The 16,551-nt window shown below is 46.9% G+C and overlaps 2 protein-coding genes and 1 long non-coding RNA gene across 4 annotated transcripts in view; all 3 read right to left on the bottom strand.

Moving 5' to 3' along the window:
* NSUN3 (NOP2/Sun RNA methyltransferase 3) overlaps positions 1-7,754 on the bottom strand; it is a 62,124-nt gene extending 54,370 nt beyond the window's left edge. Inside the window, exons 1-2 of the mRNA XM_066598533.1 lie at positions 7,620-7,754; positions 4,888-4,982 (exon numbers count right to left, since the gene is read on the bottom strand). Coding sequence (XP_066454630.1) covers positions 4,888-4,982 — 95 coding nt within the window. The 5' untranslated portion in view covers positions 7,620-7,754. The remainder of the gene's footprint in view (positions 1-4,887; positions 4,983-7,619) is intronic.
* A 5,203-nt stretch (positions 7,755-12,957) lies between these two features.
* ARL13B (ADP ribosylation factor like GTPase 13B) overlaps positions 12,958-16,551 on the bottom strand; it is a 63,781-nt gene continuing 60,187 nt past the window's right edge. The window contains exons 10-11 of one of the 2 annotated variants that reach the window (XM_066599151.1): positions 16,284-16,352; positions 12,958-13,655 (exon numbers count right to left, since the gene is read on the bottom strand). In XM_066599151.1, the coding sequence (XP_066455248.1) occupies positions 13,579-13,655; positions 16,284-16,352 (146 nt within the window). In that variant the 3' untranslated portion in view covers positions 12,958-13,578. The remainder of the gene's footprint in view (positions 13,656-16,283; positions 16,353-16,551) is intronic. The other variant, XM_066599152.1, reaches the window with a different exon arrangement.
* On the bottom strand, positions 14,992-16,276 carry LOC136625155 (uncharacterized). The gene is made up of 2 exons (XR_010792511.1): positions 16,019-16,276; positions 14,992-15,965 (listed from the first exon to the last, which is right to left on the bottom strand). It is a non-coding gene; the product is annotated as an uncharacterized lncRNA (long non-coding RNA).

The following is a 16,551-nucleotide window of genomic DNA, read 5'->3' as shown; positions in this document are numbered from 1 at the left end:
AGGACCACCCTAGCCCAGAAATGGCAAACTAACTCAGCAGAACAAAGCAGAGATAAACTGACATAAAATAAAAGTAAGAATGGACATGAACCAGCAAGACACCAAACACACAGCAAGCTGCTACGGACAAGGATACACGACTGCTCACCCTGGACACCAAACAGACACTGACAAGAGCTGGGTAGATATGTGAGCAAAGACCCAGGGGATTGGCTAGATGGAGATCACCACACCCAGCACAATCATACCACACCTGTGGAGCTGTGCTGCTAGGAACCTATGTGGTACAGCAGATCCCAGCAGCACAACCTAACGCTAGGGTTATAATTGTCTGCCTGTCCTCTTTGATTAATTGCGTTTATTTTAGCCATTATTATAGCATGGTGTTCTCTCCTGAAAAGCAAAGCTGTCCAAATTCTGCCCTGGGGGGTGTAATGCAGCCTGTTCCCACACTGACTACTTTCAAACCCTCTGATTCTATATAATCTACAAAAGTTGAGACACCTGTAGGATTAGTTTGCATGAAATTTCAAACCATAATTTGCTTTGTGTGCTGCAGAGCAGCTGTTCCTGATGTTTTCCCTGAAAAAAAGCCATTTGGTTACAATCATAAATTCAGACTATTGTTGCATTTCAGGTGAGAATTTCACAACATTCTTATGTTTTTAATATAGTTTTGAACCTTTGAACCATTTCTGCTGTTTACGGGACTTGGACTTTGGTAAGGTAAAAAGTAACTGGAACAATTGAGGGGTTCTAAACGTTTGACTGGTAGAGTATATATTACCTGCTGTTGTTCTTCTACCGTGTTTCCCCGAAAATAAGACAGTGTCATATTAATTTTTGTTCAAAAAGGTTTAACTTTTTTTACATGTATAGCTGCCTGGAAGCTATTTAAATTGACTTTTTTAATTAACTGTTAGCAGGGCTTAATTTTGGAGTAGGGCTTATATTTAAAGCATCCTCAAAAAGCCTGAAAAATCATTTTGCATCCTCAAAAATTCTGGAAAATCATGATATGTCTTATTTTCAGGGAAATGGGGTAGGCTGATGCCCCTCCAATCTACTGGTTCGGTAAACCTGTTTAGAACCGTCCAAGACGGCTGCTGCAGCAATTTTCTAGCTACCTAATGCACACTGTGCACCGCTCTCTGCACTCTCTAATTGGCCAGCAGTGATCATGTGAGCAGTGTTGGCCAATCAAACAGCAGGTATAGCGCATTGGTAGCATAACACTACCAATGCACTATGGGAATTAGGTAGTCTGAAAACTGCGCAGGCCATCTTGGACACTTGAAAATGACATCCAGAACCGGCGGATTAGAAGGACATCGGCACAGAAGACCAATAAGCAGCTAGTATAACTGCCCCTTTGGTCCCAGGACAAAATTTTGTCCTAAAGCCGGAGGCTCACCTAAAAAAAGCTGAACACTAAATATTTGGCTACTATATCCCCCATTAATCAGGCATCGATGCCCTTGTGGGCCCCTTCCAATTTGTGTGTATGGTGGAAGTGATGCCAAGAAACTCGACACTGAACTACAGCCGCAGTTGTACGACCACAGGAGTATCAGCACTGGAGCGATGGAGGATCTAACAGTTCGGTGATGTGTTTTTAGGTTTGTGCTGGTTGGGTAGGATATAGTTTCTCCTTGGGAGAGCACCTAGAAGGTGTGAGGAGACGTGCAAGGCCACCCATACTCCTCTGGGAAATATGCAAATGGAACAATGGCTCTACAGCACCACCTATTGGAAGGCAGCATTCCTGTAAGTCAATGCCAGACCTTTTAACAAGTCTTGTAACAATGACTGGGAATTATGAGTCAAAGCCAGTCTTCTCCAGAAGTAAAAGATAACCTTGACAGACAGACCGTTTCGGGATTACTCTTCATCAGTGTAAAGTAGATTTCTGGCGTGGCTAGCCTCCCAGAGGAGCATGCCTGGCCTTCTAAGTCTTACCACACCTTCTAGGTGCTCTCCATAAGGAGAAACCATACCCTTCGCAATCCATGTCTATAGACCTCTAACTAGCCAAACCAGAACCTACTGCACACTGATGAGAGGCAAAAACCCAGAAACAGCTGTCTGTAAATGGTCATCCTTTCCTTCTGGAGAAGACTCTGGCATCGGCTTCCAGTATATTCCCAGTCATTGTTACAAGGCTTCTTGAAAGGTCTGACATTGACTTATAGGGATGCTACCTCCCAACAGATGGCGCTGTAGAGGCATTGTTCCATCTTCCCTTCTGGTTTGTGCTGTAAGTAATCAGATAGACACTCAAATAGTTCAGCTTCATGGATACTTTCTGCCTATAAGAACCGAATTCAACTGTGTTCCAGTTCAATGTACAAAACTTAAGTGCCCCGAGCATTAGAATTGTTTTATAAATCTGTAGTACATGTGATTACTGTAAGGGACTTTTTAACCCTTTAGGATGCAGCTATTTTGAGCCTTGAGTAATTGTTTTATCATTGCTAGATTTTTAGCTCAGCTCCATAAGATGAGAGCTGGGATTTGCAATTACAGGTTATCTACGTTTACAGGAGTCTGAGGTAGTCTGGGCCCCACCCTTTTGTGATTTCTTATAGAATCATAGCATGGTAGAGTTGGACAGGACCTCCTGGGTCATCGGGTCCAGCCCCCTGCTCAGTGCAGGTTTCACTAAATCATCCCAGATAGATATTTGTCCAGCCTTTGATTGAAGATTTCCATTGAAGTAGAACTCACCACCTCCCGTGGCAACCTGTTCCACTCATTGATCCCCCTCACTGTCTAATATCTAATTTGTGTCTCCTCCCTCTCATTTTTATCCCATTGCTTCTAGTCTTTTCTTGTGCAGATGAGAATAGGGCTGATTCCTCTGCACTGTGACAGCCCTTCAGATATTTGTAGACAGCTATTAAAGGGGTTGTCCCGCGAAACAAAGTGGGTCTATACACTTCTGTATGGCCATATTAATGCACTTTGTAATGTACATTGTGCATTAATTATGAGCCATACAGAAGTTATTCACTTACCTGTTCCGTTGCTGGCGTCCCCGTCTCCATGGTGCCGTCTAATCTTCAGCGTCTAATCGCCCGATTAGACGCGCTTGCGCAGTCCGGTCTTCTCCCTTCTGAATGGGGCCGCTCGTGCTGGAGAGCTGCTCCTCGTAGCTCCGCCCCGTCACGTGTGCCGATTCCAGCCAATCAGGAGGCTGGAATCGGCAATGGACCGCACAGAAGACCTGCGGTCCACCGAGGGTGAAGATCCCGGCGGCTATCTTCACAAGGTAAGTGAGAAGTCACCGGAGCGCGGGGATTCGGGTAAGTACTATCCGTTTTTTTTATTTAACCCCTGCATCGGGTTTGTCTCGCGCCGAACGGGGGGGCTATTGAAAAAAAAAAAAAAACCCGTTTCGGCGCGGGACAACCCCTTTAAGTCTCCTCACTGCCTCCATTTTTGCAAGCTAAACATTCCCAGTTCCTTTAACTGTTCCTCATAGGTCATGATTTGGAGACCGCTCACCATCTTGGCAACTCTTCTCTGAACTTGCTCCAGTTTGCCTATGTCAAAATACTAATGACGACCTGTCCGTCTGTGCGTGAGTGGGTTTGTGAGTGACTTACATGCTTCGCCCCTGATCACACGACGATGATGTCATCAAAGGTCCTTCATCCCCAGTGAGGGAGTTACATGCTTCTCCCCTAATCACATGACCATGACATCATCACAGGTTCTGTACGCACACGGCTGCTGTCCGAATTGGTGTTCGGTAGTATTCCATAGCAACTGAGGCCCCAGGGGGTTTGTAGTCTGCCTGTAATCTGCACGAGGATGCAGGACCTGTGATAACGTCACCATGATGTGATAAGGGGTGGAGCATGTAAGTCATTCACTGGGGATGAGCGTCACCGTCATGTAATCAGGGGCGAAGCATGACGGTGACGTCATCACAGGTCCTTCATCTCCAGTACTGTGCTGCTTCTGATCCGTGTTCTTTGGGATGAACAATGTACGTAGCAGAGCTGTGTGTGTGACATGCATGTAGCAGAGCTGTGTGGCGCATTGCGCCATCAGAAACACTGGTACTATAATTTCCTAATCATTACTATCCTTTTTTAAAGTGGAGTGCCCAGAACTGGACACAGTATTCCAGATGAGGTCTGACTAAGGAAGAGTAGAGGGAGATAATTACCTCACGTGATCTAGACTCTATGCTTCTCTTAACACATCCCAGAATGGTGTTTGCTTTTTTGGCTGCTGCATCACATTGTTGACTCATGTTCAGTCTATGATCGATTAGTATACCCAAGTCTTTTTCACATGTGCAGCTGCTTAGCCTAATTCCTCCCATTCTGTATGTGCTTTTTTCATTTTTCTTGCCCAGATGTAGGACTTTGCATTTCTCCTTGTTAAATACCATTCTGTTAGTCGCCGCCCACTGTTCAAGCTTTCCTAGATCTTTTTGAATACTCTCTCTTCTCTAGTGTTAGCTATCCCCCCTAGCTTTGTGTCATTGGCAAATTGGATCAGTTTCCCATCAATTCCCTCCTCCAGATCATTTATAAAAATGTTGAACAGTAGGGTTCCTGCTCCCCCTGCAGGGGGGCTGATGTGATGGCGTTGTACAGGTAGCTTCTCTCCTTTTTGCAATGACTGCCCTAGAGTACCACACGCACCGGTGACTTCACAACATTTAAAAAGTCAATAATGGGAAGGAAAATACACCAAAAACAGCTTAAGACACAATGTCTGGCTGCTCTACAATTTATACTTCGGTGCTTGAGGAGCAATTCTGATGTTTTTTGGGGAATGACGGGTGCAGTGAGCGTCACCGCCACATGTTCTCAATACAAGTTTAATAGATGACGTTTTTTGAGTAATATTTTTGCAGCCTGAACTTACCGGACTGTTTGCCACTGATCCCCCAGTTCATTTGTATAAGTCTTATCAAAGTGATCCAGCACGACCCGACAGATCTGTCTCTTCAGTTTCGCCATCTGCACACCGAAAACAACAAGTACAGTTAAACATTCCAAAAAAAAAACACAAAAAAACAGACTTTTCCAATAACATCATGATGAAGGCAAAAAAAGTAAGTATTGAGACTTAGGCTGCCTGGCCACGGGAGCCGCCGCCTGGGAGCAAGAGCTAGCAGACAGATCTTTGCCGGTCAGCCTGTCTGACAGATAGGCTGACCGTGAAGGACCGCGGCGAATCGCAGCATGCTGCGATTTGCTTGCCACAAGCGGAGAATCGCAATGATTCTCCGCTCGTGGACAGGGGGGAAGCGCTTTCCATAGCAGCGCTGTGGAGAGCGTTCACTGCGTTCTCCGCGGCCAGATTATCGCCCCAGGGAACGCAATGAAAACCCGCCTGTCGACAGGCAGCCTAATGCGGCAGGAGAAGTAGGGCTGTGGAGTCGGTAAGCCAAACCTCCGACTCCAAGTCCCCAATTTAACCCGACTCTGACTCCTTCATATAGGACTATAGGTGATAAACTTACTGTACTAAAATAGTAACCTCAGACTTTTCATCACCATTATAAGATAATCCAGCTACATCTATATTACACATCCTAGTTATGAATATGTTTGATAACAGGGGCTTAGATGAATAAAACATATAGTTATAAGGCATTCCAAAACTTTTCTATATATTTTTTTTTCTTTTTTAAATAAGTTGGAGTGGGAGTTGGTTTATTTCTACTGACTCCACAATCCTGAGGTGAAGTGCCAGTGAGATGAGGACAGGCCTCACTTACGGCACCCGCCGCATCTGAATATCACTCTGATAGTTTAATAATAATTAGTCTGATGAAGCTGTGAATCAAGCGATGGCGCATCGGGTTGTGACGTACATTATATGTACACAGTATGTCACATCTTGATGCACTGAGACCCAGACAGAGCATGGGGACCAGAGGGGCGTGCTGTGAAGAGAAGCTGTCTGCAACAGAGGATGGCGTCTTCTCTGCACAGCCACGGGGGCCGGAGGCAGGAGTGTTTTATATATATATATATATATATATATATATATAAGAGGTGTCAGCAGAGGACACTGTGGGGGAAACCTACATATAACGCCCCCTGCACATGGGCAGAAAATCTGCGGCGGGGTTTCCCGCAGAATTTCTGTCCCTGGACGCCTGCATAAAATTGCATTACAAAACGCAATCCCATGCGTGAAAACACATGCGGAAAACAAGTCGCGGCATGCTCCATTTCTGTGCGGGTCTCGCAGAGCCCCGCACAGAAATGTCTCTTCCGGTGCCCGGGCTCTGCGCATGCGCCAGCCGGCCAGCACATCAAAGACCCGGGAGAGGTGAGCTGGGATCCGACCCGGCAGTCTGCAGGCAGCCTAAATGTAATAAAGCGAAAGGCAGACATTTTATTGGTAAACACATCTGAAGCTCCAGACAACATACAAGGTAACTGTGGGTCAGTGTTCCTAGGAGGCCAACAGAAGGTACTGAGGAACATTTGGGTCTCCTAACGGGAGGCTCATCCTGCAGGCTCCTCGTTCTCCCGTGACGTCACGAAGCGGCAGGAGACATTCCAGCTCTACATACTGATCACGAGATCTCCGCCGGCTGCGGGCGGAGAGAATGACTCAGACGGGGTGACTTCATGTGGAATGTGGGTCAGTAGAGGTAATTAGGTTTCGTCATCGTCTACTACTGACTGTAGATACTGCACAATGGCGCGGCGGACGGACTATAGTTTCTGTTATAGGGAGAGCCGACATTTCCCATATAATCATCCCTCCGACTCACTGGGTAGGGGATAACTTGCTGATGAGTGGGGGGCTCACAGCTGAGACCCTCGCTGATCTCAAGAACTGGGGTCCTGTATCCTGCTCTCCTGTCACGGCGGGGGGCGCTTATTCCCCTGCAGTGACGTCATTGGAGCGCTGGCAAGCTGGGTCCACATTTTACTGACCCTGGAAGGCGGAGTCAACCTAGAGACGGCTACCTGAACCATGTGGGGATTGAACCCGCAAACCTCAGGTCGGACCGCTTCCATTGACTTCAATGGAAGCTGTCCGCGATGAATTCGCTCAAAAATAGAGCATGCTGCCATTTTTTCTCCGCGAACGGAAAATTGAAATCGCTTTCCGCTCGTGTGCAGGAAGAATCACCTCTCCATAGCGTGCTATGGGCGGTAATAGCCGCGGAATCTGGAGGCTTTAGGGTGTTTTTGCGCGCACCGCGGGGAGAAGGGGGTGTGTGCAACGCAATTGCAGGCGTACACACTGAAATCAGCGGGTCCTGTTCTATGCGTCTTGCATGCGCAAAATTTGCATGCGCCAATACGACACAGCCTAAGGGTGTGGCTTATTGATGCGGGTGTGGTTTATCCCAGGTGTAGTTTGCATAATTTAGGGGTGTGGCTTAGTATAGGGTGTGGTTTATCTACCTTAGAGTGCGTTCTTATTGCAGGTGTGGCTTACTGTAGGGTGTGGTTTTATTGGTGTGGGCGTGGTTCACCACAGGTGTAATTTGCATTATTTGTGGGTGTGGTTTAGGTTTTTGTGGGCGTGGCTTTGTTAAGCACAGCTTAGTGACTCCTCTCTCCCTCCATGGATACAGCGATAACTAGGAGCAGCCCGGCCCGCAGGAGGTCACCTGCACTTACCTATCATGTTGTGATATCCAGTTATGTCGTGATATAGACAGCGCACATTTATCCCCAAACTGTCACCACGTGGAAAGCAAACGCAGCCCGGCATTCAAAGGGTCAAATCAGACTGAGAGAACCAGTGATCACGTGAAGACTCCACCACGTCACATCCGGGATCAGGGCATTCTGGGAATGGTAGTTTTGCTCTCACTAGAGTTCGGGTTACCATGGCAGCGGAATGAGGTGCTCAAACGGCCATATTGGTTTTGGGTCGCCCTTCAGTTTTATACCTGAGGCGGCTCGTTGTGTTCTTAATGCGCCCTTATACTGATTATTACGGTTAATGAGATAAAATGCAGAAAGCTAATCCCACCTTTCTGCCTCCTTTGTGGGGCGCTCAGGAGCAGCTCTATGGAACAGTCTTAAGAGGAAACCTGTCTGTGTTGCCCCTAGCAACCAATCACAGCGCAGCTTACATTTTCCAAGAGCAGTGCAAGGAATGAAAGCTGCGCTGTGATTGGTTGCAAGGGGCAACAAGAAATGTTCTGGACAATTTTATAAATGTCCGACCACAGTTTGCAGCCCCAACTTCAGAGAGGCAAACTGCAGGCATTGGTGGTAGTCACTAAAGGGTTAAAGAAGAACTAAAACATGTCACAATGATGGCAGAGGTTTGATAAGCGAGGGGGACGGAGACCCAACTGAAACCTTTAAAGTAGGGTCTGCGGTCTCATCGGCTTTTTCCAGCTCTCGTAGATCTGGCGACCGCCTCTGGGTTCTGCAGCCATAACCCTCCATAGCATGCAATGGAAAAATGATTCCTCACGCATACGAGCGGAAACCAATTGCGGTTTCTGTTCACAGATGAAAAAAATCGCAGCATGCTCCATTCTACTGCGGTTCCCGCACGGACGGCTTCCATTGGAGTCAACAGAAGCTGTTCGACCCGCGGTCTGTCTGTGATTGCTATTGCGGACAGGCCGCAGACTCCGCGGGAAAAGCAAGAGTTAAAAAAAACCCAAAAAACAAAAGGTGTACTGCACATATCCGACCGTGTGTTGGTGAAGAAGACGACAGGTACACCCCCGGCGCTGTCAGGGCCGATTCTGCAGGCGGAATCAGTGTGGTCTGTGGGCATTCGGCATTAATGCTGGATTCTTATGGGTGGGCACAATATGGAGCTTGCCAAACTGTGATTTCCCTGTGGATGTTTTTTTTACCAAAACCGCCTCGCATCACTTTGGGGAAGTAGCGATCCTCCGCCGCGGCAGAGGACCACAGAGCTTCTCCCATGGTTTTCAATGGGGAAACCTCGCTTCGCACTCCGAGCACGTGGTACGATGTTCCCTCCTGCTCCATTGAAAACAATGGGCACTGCGAAGGCACACCCAAAGATAGTACTTACCGCGGCGTGTGTATGAACCCATTCAAAAGAACAGGGTTCATATTCGTGCGAGATTTGTGCATCTCACAATGCACGAATCTTGCGTGATTTTCTCGGCCACGCGAGAATGGCCTTAGGCCCTCGCCACACTAGCGTTTTTTTTTCTTCAGCCATGTGGAGTTCGATTAAAAATTGACCCTACACGGACAGCATACGCATCCATATGACTCAAGGTATCACAGACATCGTATTGTGAAGGCGGCATTTATGAATTGGCTGAGCCGTGACATTGATTGGCCAATTCATAAATCCCGCCTCCAGGAAGCGATGGCTGTGATTTGTTCATCGAGCACTTCATTGATTGACTGTGCAGCAGTTGAAGAACCAATCACAGCCATCGTGTTGTGGAGGTGGGATTTATGAATTAGCCAATGTCACGGCCACTGCTCAGCCAATTAATGCAGTACTCGATGAACCAATCACAGCCACCGCTTCCTGGAGGCAGGATTTAGGAACCCCGTACCCAGGAAGTGATATTCTGTGGGCGGCGGAGGACTGCAAGAAGCACGTCGGAGCTACGGAGAGCCGTGGGAGGGACCTGAACCGAGTCTGCTAGGTAAGTATAATAAGCCATAACCCAAAAATAAGACCTAGTGCCTCTTTTAAGGGAAAAATTAATATTAGACAGGGTCTTATTTTCAGGGAAACACTGTAGAAGTTGCATGCTACCGCTGTAAAAAGAACTCAGACTACTCAGCCATTTCAATCGGTGCATCTTTGTTTGCTGCACACAAATGGACTGGCACAAATGTCTTGTGCCAGTGCACAAAAAAGCTGTGCATACGCTTGTGTGACCTAAGACGATGTCAAACCACCCTTCCAAGAAGAGAAGAGCGCACTGCGCAGCGGAGAGCTTCTACTTTAGATTTCCAGAAATTGGTGGTCTCAGAAGCAGAGCCCCTCCAATCCTGCGCTTCTGTTAATGCTTTATCCGAGTTCGGTCCATGAAGAAGGCCCGCTCCTACTCCATATGTCTGTCCAGCTTTTACTTCCGTGTATGTTTTTTTCTTCGCAGTACTGAACGGTCTGTCATAAATCTGTGCGCCCCCTTTTTTTTTCACACCCACTGACCCGAGCGGGTGACTGACGTCCTTATAATTGGGACCAGAATAGGACATGCTGCAATTTATTACTTTTTTTATTACGAGGACCATCGGTACGTGTAAAATAAACGCACGGCTGCAGTGGGCCAGTGAGCTACTACAGGCAGTTGCAAACACCTTCCATATTTAGGACCCCCTCCAGTTTTTGGCCGCTTGCTTCCCCAGCTGATTTTGTAAGTTTGCCTTCCCTCCACCAGGACATTAAAAATGGGTTGTGGCTGGGCCTTCCAGCATAACAATGACCCAAAACATACAGCCAAGGCAACAAAGGAGTGGATCAAAAAGAAGCACATTAAGGTCATGGAGGGGCCTAGCCAGTCTACAGACCTTAATCCCATAGAAAACTTCTGGAGAGCTGAAGATCAGAGTTGCCAAGCGACAGCCTCAAAATCTTAATGATTTAGAGATGATCTGCAAAGAGGAGTGGACCAAAATCCCTTCTGACATATGCGCAAACCTCATTATCAACTACAAGAAACCTCTGCTGTGCTTGGCAACAAGGGTTTGGCCACCAAGTATTAGGTCTTGTTTGCCAGAGGGATCAAATACTTATTTCTCTGTGCAAAATAAATAAATATATATAATTTAGACAATGTGATTGTTTGGATTTTGGGGGGGATATTCTATCTCTCACTGTTAAAATTAACCTAACCTAAAAATTCTAGACCGTTCAGGTCTTTGACAGTGGGCATACTTACAAAATCAGCAAGGGATCAAATACTTATTTCCTTCACTGTAGTGTCCGACCTATATGAATTATGCCAGAAACCCAATGCATTCAGGGGCGCCCCCATCATGAGGCACCCGGAGAACATTGCCTCTTGCGGCAGTCTGCAGGATCCTGGAGGGGCAGCGGGTTTCCACCTGGCTGGTAATTATTTTTTAATGGCCAGTTTAATGGCTAGACGGGAACTAGCCAGGCAGCAACCCGAGAGAATTTTCACTAACTCAGTCCGCAGCTCTCTTCCGGTCGCACTTCTGAGTCTTGACAGCTGACCTCTCCCCTCGGCATCCACGTATGTTCCTCAGCACAGACTCCAGGGAAGAGGTTAGGGGTCAGAGACCCAGCTACGGCGGTAGCCACAAACTGGGTAAGTAAGATGTCTGTCAGGTTGCCGAGGAGCTGGAAGTTCAGGGTTACTACTACTTATTGGGGTCACTATTACTACTGGGGCCATTAATGGGGTGCTATTACTATTGGTGCCACATTGGGGGTCATTATTAATACCAGGACCATTAATTAGAGCACTATTATGACTAGGGCCACTAACAGGGTGTTTTTACTATTGGAGCCACTATGGGGGGTCATTATTAACACTGGAACCACTTACTACTGGGGCCACTAATAGGAGCACTATTACTACTGGGGCCACTTACAAGGTCACTATTACCAGTGGGACCACTATGGTGTCAGTATTACTACTGGGGCCATTAAGGGGGTCACTATAACTATTAGGAACACGAAGGGGGCACTTAGCATTAGGGTCACTATTACTCTGTCACAAGTCTCAAGGGTTTAAATATGTGTTGGGTATCTTATGTTTTGGGGCTTTCAATGCCCATAAAATCTATTTTTTTTTTGGGGGGGGGGGGGGGGGGGTCATTTCACACTTTGCCTCAGGCAGCATAAATGCATGCCATTGGGTGTCAATGTGCTCAATTCAGTCTTGAACTTCACGGGGTGACCGGACGTTTCATGCAAACCTGACCAGGATAGTGAGAAAACCCAAATCAGCAGGGCCAACGTCCTGGTCACATTACATCGTTGGGCATGCTGTACAGCAGGCTCCAGGGTGGCCGAGGCCTCACATCATACAGTAACATCCAGGGCTCATCACTCCACACACCATCACTTACATACAGCAAGCACAATACTGAGAAATAAGAAACCGCACAGTTTGTGTTCTCCACATCGCTTTACTTCAAGTCGTGTACCAAGGATTGTGAGAAAAGTCTATACAGTTACTATGTACAGTTCCATCGAAGAGTATATATAGCAGTAGAAAGATAAGAATACTGAAATGATCCAGATTGTCACAGGGGTAACACCTTAAAAAAGTATGTGCCCCCCTCCTGACTTCATGGCCAAAACTGGAGAAACATTTTTTCCTGGTCAGCTATACACGATCCTACCTAAAGTAATTGGACACCTGAGTAAGAATCAGAAGTAGCATTTATTTCCATATGTTAATACTTAGTGGGGCTCCTTTGCCCTAATGACATCGGATACTCTCTGTGGGATACTTTCTACTAACATCTGATATACTTCAGCTGGTATTTCCCTCCATTCATCCTACAAATTCTCTCAAAGAAGATGCATTGGCCCGCAGTACGTATGAAAGTACGTCAGAGGTTCCGTTATGGTCTGGGGATGTTTAATGTGGCATGATCTTAGTGCATTGGTTATAGCAGCAATATATAATGTGCTGACAACAATGTGGTAACACTTTAGGAATGGTCGGCCATACTTCCAGCAAGACAATGTGCCTTGTCACAATTCCAATGCTGTTTTACATTGGCTTGAGGATATGGATGTTCCACGATTGGGCTGGCTGCACAGAGTCTGACGTGAACCCTTCTGAACATCTCTGAAACAAATTGGAACTACATTCAGGAAATATGAATAGCATCCACCTTCTTTGGGAGAACTCAACAGATGTTTGCAGGATGACTGGAGGGAAATACCAGCTGAAGTGTATCAGACGTTTGTAGAAAGTATGTCACAGAGAATATTCAGATAGGGCCAAAGGAGCCCCACTAAGTAATAACATATGGAAATAAATACTACTTTTGATTCTTGCTCAGGGGTTCAATTACTATAGGTAGGATGGTGTAAGCAGTTATACGCTTTGTTAAAAGGCTTGCCCCCTTTCTAGCCGTTTTGCTGCAGGAAGCAGATAGCTCTGTACATTGCCCAGTGGCCTGGGCTGGTAATGCAGGCTGAGTCCCATTCACTTCAATAGGACTCACCTGGCAGTACCAGCCCAGGCCACTGCATTATGTATGGAGCTGTGTGCCACCTGCGAAGCGGCTAGAAGTGTGACAACCCCTTTAAACAATAGTAAAATCCTCAGCCAGTGTTGTGCTTCTCAGAATGACGTCGTAGAAAACGTTTAAAATCTGTAAAATTTCTGATACTAAATTTGAGAGAAAATGATAAAAAACTTCAATATTGCAGCAAAATAGTGGTGACATTCTTGGAGACGATAAAATAGTGCCCCACGTGACATCTGAAGAGCCATCGCCTTTAGTGGTGATCCACAATGTCCATCCATTAGTACTGATGGACCAAGGACGGCTGGCAGAACGCACTTGGCTGCATCCGTTTCCATCAAGAGTCGCCTGTTAGTTCTGCAAGTATAAAATACTGATGTCATAGGATGATCACCGGCGCGAGGATACGTAAAAAATTACCGCGTTGTGCATCTCAAGAGATGATATCATGTGTGTCGCTGTTGGGTCGCTGCCGCAGTGCCAGAGGCGGGAGAGGCTTTCCGTAAAAATCTAATTCCAAGACAAACAGCAAAACACAAAAGAGAATTATAGGAGGCAAGAACGGAGACGTACAGGCGGCGCATGCAGAGCGAGGACAGCGCGAAGGACGGACGCCATCAGAGCCATGGGAAAGTAAGGGCTCACTCATACCAGCGCGTAATATGCAGTATGCAGGAAATAAGCATGTAACGTGTATATTCACTGCGTATGTTATGCGACCGCATATTGTGCACGTAATACGCGCCAAAATAAGTAAGTAAGGCTGCGGTTTTTTTTCATGCGTGTGAAAAACGCAGGTTTGAATGGCCCAATAAAAATCAATAAGGTTTTACCAAAATGCGCTTATGTGAGTGAGCCCTAAATGATGGGGTTAGTCAGACAGATGGAAACACGAAGAACGCTAAAGGCAATCCACATGGTCCTGCGACCGTGGCGCTGTACAGCGACCTGATGCCTGCCAGGCTGGAAATACAGGATTATTGCTGCCTTAGACTATCCCGAAAACGTGGCAAACTAGAGAAAGCTTTGCCAGCATCAAAGGGGGTTCAGAACGATACCATGGCCCCTGGATTCTGGCAATCAGTGGGGTCTCCCACTCCTGGCCCCCCTCTATGACCCACATCAGAGAGTCGCTCAGTAAGTGTGGCTCCCATTCTTCCGCCGCCCTGCAATAATACATTAAGCGGCAGCTGCAGAATGTGTGGCTGGATATGGCTTCCTCTGAAAAAAAAATAAAAAAAATCGCCCGAGATGCCAGGACCGGGACTTATTCAACCCATGCCCACATTGTGGGAGGGGTTTGCATGTTGGCACAGCCTCTTTAAACATGCACTTTTTCCCATCTTGGGATAAGTCAAGCACAGAACTGGCATTGGACAACATACGGACACTAGTCTGTGGGCTGACCAATATACACAGACACAACACACGCATTGGCATGTCCCATCTTTCATCTGTAAAATGGTCAGGAACATGCCATGCCTTTTCCTTCATGGGTCAGTGTGAGAAAAGATCCATGTGTGCAGCCCCATAGGCTATAATGGGTTGTATGCTATCCATGGAATTACACCAACTGCACACGGCCTTAAGGTTCACTAGGGAGCTGCGCCTGCAGTACGAAACCAGGCCACTGCAATACGGACAGCGCTATATGCTGCCAGCACTGAGAGCTGATCAGTGGAAATCCCAATCAGCAAACCTCACCAATTAACTTCTGATGACCCATTAATCATTCGAGGTTTTATGAGGAATGATATGAGGTCTATGGCCAACCACTAGTGTGAACACGATGATCGGTCGGAGTGTTACCAACTGCAGGTAAATGAATGGCACAAAAGACAACAAGGCTGGAAATGGATTTATTAGGTGTAAATAGTAACAAAGCACATAGAAAAATAGAGATTTACTATAAAATGACTTCTATATGATGAAGCGTATCTTCTATCTGGTAATCCTAGCCGCTCCCCGCTGGGCTTATAGAGTCAGGAACTAGACGGCATGACCGCCGCCGGTGACCACACAGATCACCACGTGCTTCTGAGGGTCACCTCTTCCCAAGAGGCATCATCAGCCAGTGGGAAGGACGGCCAGTGAGCCCAAGAACTATAGAGGGCGACACTGGGTCGTTTTCTGAAAATGGCAGAGGACAGCGAGGACGACAGCTCAGTGTGCCTCCCTATTGTCAGTCACTTCCCTTGAAGGGTTTTTCCAGCTCTCGAATATAGATGGCGCAGCCTCAAGAGAGGTCATCAATATCCAATTGGTGGGACGGGACTCCTGCCAATGAGGCAAGCGCCACGGCCTCTTCACTGCATACCGGGCTCAGTTCTGTACATTGTATACCGGTGGTGCACATCAATCCCATTCACGTGAATGGGACTAAGCTGCACTCATGGTCAAGCGACGAATGAATGTGATGTCACTGACCTGAGAAGAGGTCATGGTGCTCGCCTGAGTGGCATCGCCTCATCAAACAGCTGATCGACAGGGGTCCCAAGTGATGGATCCCTTTCAGATATGGCTGACCTGAGTGTTCCCCCGCCCCAGACGCCTTCTCCAAAATCCTGTCATGACCCAAATGATCCCCCAACATAGGTGACTTCTATGTAGTCCAGATGTGACCTGAGTGATCTTCCATAATAGATGCCCTCTATAAATTCCTGATATGACCTGAATGACCCACCACCCCATATATGACGCCTGTATATTCCTGATATGACCTGAATGACCCACCACCCCATATATGACGCCTGTATATTCCTGATATGACCTGAATGACCCACCACCCCATATATGACGCCTGTATATTCCTGATATGACCTGAATGACCCCCCACCACCCCATATATGACGCCTGTATATTCCTGATATGACCTGAATGATCCCCCACCATATACGGCTTCTATATTATCCCGATGCGGCCGCCTTCTTTGGAATTCATGCAGTTAGCATTTGGAAAATAAAACACTGGTGAGACGGACAGAAATGTGCGATACCACAAAATGAAAGCGACGGATGCCCGTGTTAGAAGACAGCAACACATGAACAAAGCGACGTGTTAGTGAGAGCGCCATTACCACGGAGAACGGGGAGGAGTGTGCATGCGAGGAAACAAGAGATAAAGGCATTCTACAATTACCATTATGATGTGTATCTCCAAGAGGCTCAAGTTTTGGTAGTCTAGTAACTTTTGGGGTTCCCCAGCCAACTACAGGGAAGACAAACAGAATCTCACTTAAAATATGAAATCGGCACCAAATGGCGCAGCGGGAACCGTAAGAGCACAAATCCGACAGTCAGAGTGTGGATGCAATATCCTAAAAACGGACTACACAATCATGAGCTGCAGACCGTCATCCTGTGGAGGAACGTTCAAAAAGTCTTATAAAACTTATCAGTAGTTTATA

This window comes from Eleutherodactylus coqui, chromosome 4 (genome assembly GCF_035609145.1).
Source record: "Eleutherodactylus coqui strain aEleCoq1 chromosome 4, aEleCoq1.hap1, whole genome shotgun sequence".
Classification (NCBI taxonomy): domain Eukaryota; kingdom Metazoa; phylum Chordata; class Amphibia; order Anura; family Eleutherodactylidae; genus Eleutherodactylus; species Eleutherodactylus coqui.
Note: the sequence above shows the minus strand (reverse complement) of the source record. Positions and strands in the feature narration are given on the sequence as shown.